The sequence below is a fragment of the Rhinolophus ferrumequinum genome, chromosome 6, assembly GCF_004115265.2.
Source record: "Rhinolophus ferrumequinum isolate MPI-CBG mRhiFer1 chromosome 6, mRhiFer1_v1.p, whole genome shotgun sequence".
In the NCBI taxonomy this organism is placed as follows: domain Eukaryota; kingdom Metazoa; phylum Chordata; class Mammalia; order Chiroptera; family Rhinolophidae; genus Rhinolophus; species Rhinolophus ferrumequinum.
Window position 1 is genome coordinate 31,764,574 of NC_046289.1, and position 12,030 is coordinate 31,776,603.

Genomic DNA, 12,030 nt, shown 5'->3' on the forward strand with positions numbered 1-12,030 from the left:
GAGGAAAGTACTGAGCTAGAGATAAAGAGTTCGGCGCCATCATTGTAGAAAGGGCAGCCAAAACCCCAGAGTGCATAAAAATGGCCTAGAGCAAGTATAAAATTAGCCAAAAACGGAGACTCCCAAGCACCAGTTGGCTTATATCCTGATTTGATATCTTTCACAAAAGCTGTGCTTTTGAGGACACCATGTCCTCACAAAAAGCAACTGTGAGTGCTTCAGCAATGGGTGACACGTTTGTAACTAGAGTCTCAAGGACAAGGCCACTGAAACATCAAGGCAAGTCATGAAATATTAACTCAATGTATTTTCCTCACTTTTAAAAAGCAAGAAGCACAGGTTCTAGTTAGAACTTGAACTTCATGAGGAATAATCTTTAGGGGACAAGATGACTGAAGAAATTTTTAGAGCAGATTTAATTCTTGGCAAATGACATACACAACCCTTTAAGAAAAACCTCAAAATGATGACAAAATGTAAATGGAAACATGTGGTTTACCTCATGTTCCTTGATGAGACCTTTAGTCCTTCCTCTGCGAATTAGTTTTTTTTCTTTATTTATTTGTTTTTCAAGTCTTGAAATACTGTCACTAAGTTTTCCTTTTTCAATGTCTATTTTTAGTTGTTGAATATACAAAGACATTTCATGATGAAGAGACTGCAAACAAACAAAGGCACACATAAACCATGGGAACAGAATGTATTGAAAAAGTTTTCATTAAAAACACAATAAAAAATACTTGTAGTAACAAAGCGCAGAAATAAAGCTTATGTAATTCAGATTCATCCTTGAGTCTTTGGGGAGGATGTTTTAAAATACACCAGACCCATAACCATATTTTTTTTCTTTCTTACAACTGAAAATGTGGTTTAGCCGGGAAAGATACTGTCAAGAGAATTAAAAGACAAGCTGCAGACTGGAACAAAATATATACAAAACACACATGTGAGCCTATGCAGAAATAACAAGTTACTATACTATGTAACCTGGATGGAATTCTGGAACTGATAAAAGAGGACATTAGGGAAAAACTGTGGAAATAAAATATTAACTTAGTCAATAAGGTATTAGTATTAGTCCGTTAATTGTGACAAAGGTACTACATCAACTTAAGATGGTAATAACATGGGAAACTGGGCATGGGGTATATCAGAACTCTTTGTATCATTTTTGTAATAATTATATAAATCTAAAATTGTTCTGAAGTAAAGCTTGTTTTAAAAATGTGTTTTAAGAGGACCTTTGTAGATATTCAATTATATTACTTTATTCTCTCTCCATATATTCACACACACACACACACACACACACACACACACACACACACACACATTTAATACTAAATACTATTTACTGAACATAATCTCTGTGCTAAGTGCTTTATATAAATCCTCGCAACAACCCTGTCAGGTTGGTGGGATTGTTCCCATTTTATCAGTGAAACTCCTAGAAGTTAAGTAACTTGCCAGAGTCATAGCTGCTGGATCCAGGTCTGTCTGGCACCAAAGCCCATACCTATTTTGCTATGAAACTCTGGGTATATGTGTCAATGTGTTGTCTCAGTCAGTATCCAGGAAACCAGAAAATACTAAATATTTAATTCAGAGGGAATTACATGCAGGGGATTGATTACACAGGAGATGAAAGCCAAAGAGTTAGGCAATCCATAGGTTAGCATCACCAGGAAGGTTAGCATCACTGGGCTGAAAGCTCCAGTAGAGCCCAGGCAGAAGGGTCACCCACCAGAGGCTGGAATTATTAACCTGCAGCCAGGGGAACACACAGCTGCCAGAGACACGGTCAAAGAGAGAGGAAAAGAAAGCCTTTGGGCTCCCCCTTTTCACCCTTTCCAATCTTCTAATCTCCAGTGTTGTGATTGGCTGAACACAGACAGAAGCCAGATACTGCGGGACCTGAGAACCATAACCTGCAGAGACCAGCCCTCTGTGATACAGAGTAGACAGGCGGAGCACCAAAAAGGACTGATGACAAACAGCTCCAGGGTCAGATCTATAAGGCCCACATATATATATTATGCATAGTCTTACCTCCCACTTGGCACAGACATCTCTACTCTTCTCTTCCAAAGACAGCTTTACATCCTCAGTTACATTATTTTTCAGTTCTTCAACAGCTTTCAAATACTTAGCCAGACTTTTAGTATTAAAAATTAATAGTGCTTCCTAAAAAAAAAAAAAAAAGCAAACAAGAACATGAAAGCCTCATTCTATTGCCAAATCTTCAAAGTTAATTTTGGTCGGTCTTTCACAGGTAGAAGTAAGAAAAGGACTCTGTGAAGACTATTTAAAAGATTAAAGATTCAGGGGAGACTTCTCTTTATAAATTGAGGTCGATACCCCATTTGCGTCTCCTGAATTCTTTTGAAAAGAACTGCAAAATATTTCTTATTTAAATGTAGTTACACATTTGAGGCCCAGGTAAAGACTTCTTTATGATAGTCAATTATTTTTGTTACCCCTATGAGAACAAATTAAAAGGTGTATTGTGCAGGGTGATGAGCACCTGGCAAAGTTTCCTATACAGTTCTTAAGTATTGAGCAGACAACCACACTTCATGAGCAATACAACAGGAAATAGCATATAATAGAGATTTATGTTGCAATAAGATATAATTTATAGCACGGTTAATATGGTAAATATTTACTGTTGTACATAAGCATCTTATGTTGCAAGGCAACATCATCTCAACGTGGACTTTCAGGTTTTGCCCAGGGCCAACCACACAGGCCGTCCCATCCCAGGGGAGCGGCAGGAGACGGGGTGGGTGGGGACTGCCACCAGGAATGTGTCTGCACCTTACCACCCACTCGCCAGCTCTTATAGAGTGAGACCTGGCAGTATTCTGTAGGAGCAGAATCCTGCCTTAGGTAGTTAGTGAATGTGAGGTGAAAAAATAGTTTGGGGCCCGTGAAAGAGGCGGAAAAACTATAGGAGGCAAGAAGACGAAAGTAATTCTAGGGGAGAAGGCAATAAGCAGGGTGGGAATTCATCCATACACTCATGTTTATTATGACATATTTATTATGAGCCAATTGCAGAAAAGGTACTGCTGAGTCCAAGGGGCCTCCTCTGAGGCCTCTTGCTAGATTCAGGACCTAGGGAGATAGATATTCTAACCCTATATGCTGGCTGGGGGCTCGTATGACTCACGTATCCCTGGAGGCAGGGGTCTCAGGGAAGTACCTGGTGGGGCAGGGACCTTGTGCCTGCTGCGAAAATGGATGTACTTCACTAATGCCAGAGACAAAAAAGAGGAAATCCCTGGCCTCCGATTCCAAAAGGAAGGTGGTCTGGGAGAGGACAACGGTGTGAGAACTGACCCCTCCCCCCCCACCAACTCCTCTCTGGTAGAGAAGAGGCCTGCAGCTTCTACTTTTTCTTTTCCTTCTCTCCTTCCTTAGCTGACCGGCCTAGTGATTATTTAAAAGAAACAGTCAGTGACTCTTAAGGTCAGTTCAGCATTCAAAGCAACTTGACCATAAAAATGGAGGAAAAAAGATGAGGAGATGTGATCAAAGTTGGTGGCTAGCAAAGTGCAAATAGCACAAGACGGCTTGGGGAAAGCAATGTTGAAATGGCTGATAATAGATCCAGTGTGGCTATCAATCCCGAAAACCAGAAAGGGGTTGAGGTCCAGCAAAGAGAAGGAGGCCCGGTGAGAATGGAAAGGCTCCTGGGGGAGTGCCTGTTCCTAAGACTGGGAGCAGTAGCACTGGGAGTGTTGCTTTACTTCATCTCTTTCTCCCACAAATGCCTAGCTCATTTAAAACATTCAAGAAGTGTGTTAACTATTTAATAAATGAAGGAAAGAACATGTATTACTCTACCTCTCCAACAGTCCACGGATAGGGACCTTGTTTTACCTTTAGTTCCTATCCCCCCAAGTACCTCCCATTGTGTCAATTAACAGTGACCCTCTGATCTGGATACATCGTCCGCCGCCTATCCTATCAAACCATGAAAAGTCAATCTAAAACTGTCTCCATAAAAAACATTATTGGATCTTTATTGATAAACATATGTCCATAAATAACTTGGATCAAAGCATTTTAGTAATAAGAGTGTTCTTTTACATTTGGATAATTTTAACTACTCAAAGTAACTTCATCTGCCTTATTTTCATTTAAAGCCTCCCAACAAATTTGGCTGCGGGATAGTGCTAGAATTATTATGCCTATTTTATTTGTTTAAAATGCCAGAGAAACTAAATTCTTGCTCATGTCATAGAGTCTAGCTGGGCTCTTTGCACTGTATAACCTGAGTCCATTTGGTGGGTCTACAATAATATTTTGAATTGAAAAAATTCTTCATTTGAATGTTTATTTTTAAGAGTCTCTAGGGAACAATGAATAAAATTGAGAAATTTTAAAAAGTTATAATAAAATTGTGTATAATTATAGTGATGGAAACATCTTGATTTCAAATTGGGTAGGTAGTTAATAATAAATATCCTACATTTGATGGTTGAAAGAGTCCCACCTTATACTTTGTAATTAGTCCACCCCGGCTCTCTCTCTGACCAAGTAACTGCTCAGCCCTTGTAATGTATGATTCAAGTTCCTTCAGTGATTCTTCCACTTTCAGCCTGACATCCATGTCTGGTGAAACATCAGCCGAGTTCTTCAACACTGCAACTAAGTTTACCATGTTGATCTGTGAAGACAAAAAATTCTCAGCTTGAGTAGCAGCTAATATTTTCCCACTAGATGTAATACCCTATTTATTATATTGATATTTTCTAATATGCTCTAAATTATAGGGTGCCAAAAAAAATGTATAAATATTTTAAGGAAAAAAACTATTAAAATTGTAACACTTAATATATACCGATAACAAAACATGAATATAAGTCATGTATATACACTTTTTTGGCACACCAGGGATAATGCAAAAGCAATATTTTACAAAACGTTTCCTCCTCTCTTCCCTCTCCTCCTACTGACTACTCAGTTTTAGACTAAAATCACTAAATAGGGAATATTAAAGAGAGACCTGGACTTTCTCTTTAGCTTCTTGAATCTTTGTCTGAAGTCCAGCTGTGAGAACATGTTGGAGGGACTCCTGGCTTGAAATATTTTGTACATCCAGTTGTAAAGTGTCTTCCATTCTAGACACAAGCTCTTCATACATAGAGCCTTTGGCAATAAGATGCTATTAAAACAAATTAAAGCACAATAAACATTCTGATTATATGTTAAACATTAACCTTAACAATTTCATCAGAAAATCATAAAAAGTTAATTATTCACCCAAAATGAGGCAAATTTATATTCTAAAAATGTTATTTTAAAAATTCATTTTGGAAAGAAAAAACCCACAATTTATCAGCAGAGAGCTGTAAATTAAATTGTGAAATATCTACATAATTAAATCTTATACAGCCAATAAAAAAAAATTCATTTTGAAATTTTATATTAACGCAATCAGATCTGAGCAACAATTTTTTATAGATTATTCTTTATACACTAAACACTTCAATTTGAAAAAGACTAGAAGTAATACAATGCCATAGAGAGAACATAAGTTGAAAGAATAGCAATAAACCTTAAAATTAAGCTCTATGTCAATCAGTTGGAAGTGAATTTAATAAATGTTACTAGAGAAAATGACAATTGCAAAATAATCTTTTTAGAACCAAGCTTCATACAACATACCAAAAATAAATTTCAGATGTATCAGAAAGTTGTATATAAAATATGAAACGACAAAAAGAAGAAAATATCCATGAAAACTGATCTCCTTTCTGAGTGTGGAGGGCCTTTTTAGACATAGAATAGGAATAGAAATGACTACATAAATATAAAAATTTTATATGTGAAATCAAATAAACAACTTGAAAGTCAACGACATGGTAAAAAGACTCGCTACACAAATGAAAATGAGTCATGATTCAAAGAGCTTATAAGTTCAATAAGAAAAATACTAAGATCCCAAAGAAAACTCAGAAAATACAAGAATGGGTTAATCACAGAAAAAAAAAAGCACTAATGAATTTATAAAAGATAGTTCAATCAAAGATGTAATCAAATATGTACTAACTAAAATAATGAGGTATCACTTTTCAGTTATCAAATTAGCAAAAAAATTTTTTTACTTACAACTCAAGGTGTCATGGGTATATAAAATTTAGAAATTACACTGTATGATATCAACTACGTAAATGCTGATCTTATTTATCTTATAGCTGTGGAGTTATGGTGATTTTAATTTTCTTTAATGAATCATTTAAATGTCTCAAATTAGCACATGCATTTATAATTTCAATTTTTTCTTCTTTTTCATTATGAAAGTACCAAAAGCTCATATAAAACACTTGAACAAGAATAGAAAGGTACAGCACTATAAAGATAAAGTGTCTCTTCTTCCCCATCCTTCCCCTAGTTGTCACTTAATCAACCCTTCACACATTCATTTAAAACATATTTTTCATCTACTATGTACCACATGTCCTGGTACAAGACAGACAGTTAGTTATTTGTATATCCTTACATACATTTTTCTATGAATATAAACGCGTAAAGTACAAAAATGCAACTGTTTCAAAAAGCAATGAAGGATCACATCACCCGTACTGTTCAGCAATGTGCATTTCTTACTTTATAATATATCTTGATCCAATAAAGATCTACTTAATTCCTTCTTACCAGAAGTATATTCTGGCATGTTTGTATTTTCACTCTTTATAAGAGAGATCATTGTCATTTTTTGGAAATATTTTTTAGATAGGAAATTTCTCTCATTTCTCACTCAATTCTCTTACTAAGATAAATTTCAGATACAGCAAATAAATACACATAAAAATAAAACAAACAAAGCACTGGCAGATGGCACAGATAAGGCTTTTACTAGGTGCAAAAGTAATTGCGGTTTAAAAGGTTAAAAATAATTGCAAAAACCGCAATTACTTTTGCACCAACCTAATGTTTTCAAAGCAATAAATACTAGCATCATTCTTATAAACAACGAAAACACAAAAAGCTATATATACAATTTTCATAAATGTGGATTTAAAAAAATTACATAAATGTTCCTGTATTCCAGGAACTTTCCATCTTGTTGTAATTTATGACACGCTCTGTAAGTTTTATAGCCGAGCTTGGAACACAGTAAAAACCAGAATTTTAACTTCATTCCCAGGAGAACAGAGTGATATTAAAACATACTCTTGCCTCATTGCTTTTCTATGAATCGATTGCCTGAGAAAAAAGACAGAACGGAGTTTTTAACAACATCCGTCATCGTCCCTACATCAAGTAAATAAGGGAAAGTGCTAATCAGTGGATGGGCTTTCAAAGCATAGATTGTACAATCTCTTATACACATGCACTGAACGATATGAGACTGAACTCTCTCATCTCCTCATCACTCTGACATAAGAGAAAATATTAATCTCTATTCTGTAGCTGGGAAAATTAGCAAGAACTTAAGACTCATAAGGTATTATTAGTGGTCTTCTAATCTATCCTCTGTCTTCAAGTAAACTCATTGCAAATTAGATAAGAATCCATGCCACTTAAAAACTCCCAACAAAGACAATTCAAACAGTAGTCATATTACTCTTTACTCTAAAACTTTTTTTTCATCTTCATGCATTAAGTCTACACCCAGGAAACCTGTCCTTTTAATACTTTTACACTCATACCTGTAAAGATTCTTCCATTGAGGTGTCTACATCATCTTGATGTCTCAGAAGATCCAAAACAGATTTGGTTTCTGCCTCCCAGATTTTCACTTGTCCGATGAGTTTTTCAACCTCTTCAACCACTTTTACTTGCCCTGTGAGTTCTTCATTTTCTTTTTCATGTTCTTCCCCAGCCTACAACATTCAAAATGATCACTAAGAAAATGGCAACACTTACATTATAAAATAATTTTCAATTTTAAAAAATTGTATCTCTTTTTTTTCCTGACGAATGCTAATTCAACATATTTTAATGATTTAAGGCTTAGTTTTTGGACAATGATAATAACACTTGACGATAGTATATATATATATATATTATATCACTTAAATGTTAAAAGGTTTGTTCACATACATTTTCCTAATGATAATATCATTTCTATTAGTTAGTTACTATTATCTCCATTTTACATATAAGAAGATAAAAGCTTAGAAAATTAGGGTATTGATTGTACAAAGAGATTTCTAAACCTCGTATACAATTTAATTAAATATAGCTATTAGCAATAGTAGTTGTGAAACATCATCAAGAAGGAAATCAAATTTCTACAAAATTAAGCCTTGTCCCATTAATAATCTCTCAATATCCTATAGGTTGATATGCTACAGCATGGTACGACAGATACATTCTTAAAGTTATTTTTAATCAGATGTTTTTAATGTATAATGGAATACATGAAGTATGACTATTTTACCTTTATATTCTTTTTTTTCTCATAGGTAAAAGGACCCAATGAGGTAGACTTTATTATATGGATAAAACAAGATGAATTAAAGTGTCTGATACATAGCAGACCCTCCATAACTTGGAGGTAGTTTATTTTATGTGTGCATGTTTTTTAATTAAAGTTTATTGGGGTGACAATTGTTAGTAAAGTTACAATTTTACCTTTATATTCTGATTGTGATTTTCAGGAAGTTCTACTGACATATCCATTGAAAAATCAGCATCTGGTTTTTCTTCTTTAGATAGCTGAATATTTCCAGAATTGTCAAGAATGGGCTGATCCTGTTTTTTAATAAGTGGCAGGTTCATTTCCTATAAAAAAATTAATGTTGTAAAATTTAATGCTTATAATTTTTATGCTAAGATATATTACCAACAATAAATGAACATAACATAGTCAATATATTTTAAAATATGAGCATTTCCCATAAAACACTTCAGTCTCAAATTGTTAATAAGAAATAGAATAATTTAAATACTTAAATTCAAAATTTATTTATTAAAGGTTTGCTTTTATGAAGCACTATGCTAAATATAAAGATAATTAAGGCTCAGTGTGTATTCTCAAGGAGCTTGAAACCTAGTAGGCAAAATGCTTAGGTTATTCTTTAATGGTAAAAGAATTTCACCTAGAAAGCTGATGTTGTATGTTCATACAAAAACTCATACATGAATGTTCACAGCAACATCATTCATAACAGTCAGAAAGGTGGAAAGAAGCCAAATGTATATCAACTGATCAATGAATAAAACGTGGTATATATCCATACAATAGACTGTTATTTGCCAATAAAAAGGAATGTAGTACTAATATTAGCTACAACATGGATGAACCCTGAAAACATTACGCTAAGTGAAAAAGGCCAGAAATAAAAGATCACATATTATATGACTCCACTTATGTGAAATCTTCAGGATAGGCAAATCTATAGAGACATAAAGTGGCTCACTGGTTGCCTAGGGCTGGGGAGGTTGTAAGAAAGTAGGGAGTGACAGCTAATGTGTACAGAATTTCTTTACAAGGTGATGGAAATGTTCTAAAATTGATTATGGTGATGGTTGCACAACTCTGAATACACTAAAAACCCCTGCATTATACACTCTGGATGAATGAATTGTATAGTATGTGAATTATATCTCAATGACGCTGCTACCAAAACAACAAAACAAAACTTACGAACTGAGTTTTTGGCATAAACTTTCTCCATCTTTTATTCAGTCTTCTCAGTTCTTTAGAAATAGATGATCCAACTTCATCATTGCTCACTTGAATTAAGAAATTTCCAACTTCATTTAAAGTGGTATGTTCTAGATTCCATTGGGATAGTGTTTCAAAGGAAATCTATATAACATACAAGCAACATAATATTTTAATGTCAAAATATTTGTGTTTCTATTATATATAATAGATCTTTTCCAAGGTTGATCCTAAGCAAAAGTGAATGTGAGGATTTTGCAGCAACTCTGACCTGCCCCTCAGAGTATTCCCCCAACCCTATTGGTCTAGCTCTTCAGCCCTAATCAGTAATAGGCAGGCGCCAGCTATCTGTCATCACTCCAGGTCCTGGACTTTCAGGAAGCATCTAATCTATCTTTCTAAACAGCTGATGGATAAGCTTAGAGCAAAGGTTCTCAAACTTTCTTAGTTCATGGTGCCTTTCATGTCTCAGTAATTTTTTCACAGATTCCCTAGGTAAGAGAAATGATCTAAAAGTTCTCATTTTTAAGTAGTCAGGGCCAAACAACTTAATAGTAATTTGCATGGTGTCCAACAGACAGATGGTACTGTGTCTCCCTCAAAATTTAAATTATCTTGAGAGTCTCTTTGGCAGCTCAGGGCACCTTAAAACAAAGTTTGGGAACTGTTAAGGCTTAAAGCATTATTTTTCTCAGAGTTACGTGAATTTTAATAAAAGACCTTTAAAGAAGAACGGCTGAAAGCCAAACATTTGAATTTCTAGTATCAATATAGGTGACAGGGAGAAGTAATGACTCAATAAGCCCTCATATATTCCCTTGGCACTCATACACTTACACAAATTTTGCCTTCATATAGATAGCCTATTTTCTGTTGAGCAATTTTAGTTTCTACTGGAAAATGTTTAATCTGAGGGAATATGTATAGCCATTTGCAACACAGGAAAACAAACGAAAGAAAGAAAAACTACCTCAGAATAATCATAAATGGATTATTACATGAATAGCAAATGAACACAATTATATTGAAATTTCTTTCACAGCTCTCCACAGAAATCAAAGGTATTTTGTTTTTCCATTACTAGAAACTTAGGAAGGTTTTAGAGCTCAAAGGTATTGACCCAAATGGAAAAATTAAACTTTTTAAAATTTCAATTTATTTTAAGTGTCTATATGCTTTCTAGTATTACTCCAAGTCTTTTATTTCCTCTCCAAAGAATGTAGCAAACTGTGTATGTAAATTATACCTCAATAAAGCTCTGTGTGTGTGTGTGTGTGTGTGTGTGTGTGTGTGTGTGTGTGTTTGTAAAACCTATAATGAAGAGAAAACTTCCTTTTGGAAGTTATATTAGGAAGAAACTAAACTCTTTCTAGACCTTGGAGAATTTTCCAACAGTCTTGCTTACTCTTCCCTGGACTCTCATTTTTGGACTGAAAATGAGGGTCTTACACAAAACAAAACAAAACGGTACAATTGAGGAAGTGCCATTGGACTGCAAATACCTCTTTAATTTGTTCCTTTTTTGTCTCCTCAAAACAAGCCTTTAGTAAGCGAAGCTTTTCCATATAAGTAGTCCAACATGATAGAACATTTTGCAGAGTGGACTTCACATTATATATACTTTTTCTATACATAGAAATATTATATTCCACCATCATATATTGTTCACTAATACTCTGATATTCTCCACCTATGTTAACAAAACAACAAAGTAATCTTAGAAAAACAGTTTTTCATTAAGAATGTTGTTTAAAAAATTTGTATATTAATTAACAGTGGCAAAATAAATATGCTCTGACAATATTAAAAGTGAATGCAAGGATTTTCCAAAGAAAACATATTTCCAAAGAAAACCAATTTCTGAAACATTAAGATATAAAGAAAGTGAAACAAATGAAATGTTATTTTTAAGTCATGATTATTTCATCAAAAAATATAATAATTGTATATAGCTTTACCCAAATTCTTATGAATTTCTTCACATTTTTGAAAAGAAGTTTCAAGTTGAGCTAGGAACTCTTTTTCTTCAATAAATTTCTGGGGGGAAAGAAAAAGTTGACAGTTTTTACTCTAAAAAGTGTGCCAAGAAATCCAGAGAGAGACATGTAAACATTGATGAAACACTTAGGCACCAAAATTTCTTAGAGCCGTTCAAAAAGAAAGCTCAAGTCTAGGCAACGTACGTATGAGCATGAACCTTGTACAGGTATGAAACCTGAAAAGTTTATCTTAATGTGGTGATGTGATTCTACGTATCACCATATGTAGGGAAAAGGCCTACTAAGTATTTACAGCAATTTCAAAATATGCTACCTCACATATTTATTAATATTGCATAATTTCTATCAGTTTCTCTTATTTCATATATTTTATTATTAATAATATTGAATAATTTTTGATTA

At 34.1% G+C, this 12,030-nt stretch overlaps 1 protein-coding gene across 1 annotated transcript in view; it reads right to left on the reverse strand.

Annotated features, from left to right (window-relative positions):
- SYNE2 (spectrin repeat containing nuclear envelope protein 2) overlaps positions 1–12,030 on the reverse strand; it is a 287,952-nt gene that overhangs the window by 179,118 nt on the left and 96,804 nt on the right. Inside the window, exons 15-23 of the mRNA XM_033106953.1 lie at positions 11,587–11,665; positions 11,131–11,318; positions 9,608–9,772; positions 8,593–8,742; positions 7,665–7,838; positions 5,015–5,173; positions 4,502–4,675; positions 2,050–2,184; positions 500–658 (exon numbers count right to left, since the gene is read on the reverse strand). Of these exons, the coding sequence (XP_032962844.1) occupies positions 500–658; positions 2,050–2,184; positions 4,502–4,675; positions 5,015–5,173; positions 7,665–7,838; positions 8,593–8,742; positions 9,608–9,772; positions 11,131–11,318; positions 11,587–11,665 (1,383 nt within the window). The remainder of the gene's footprint in view (positions 1–499; positions 659–2,049; positions 2,185–4,501; positions 4,676–5,014; positions 5,174–7,664; positions 7,839–8,592; positions 8,743–9,607; positions 9,773–11,130; positions 11,319–11,586; positions 11,666–12,030) is intronic.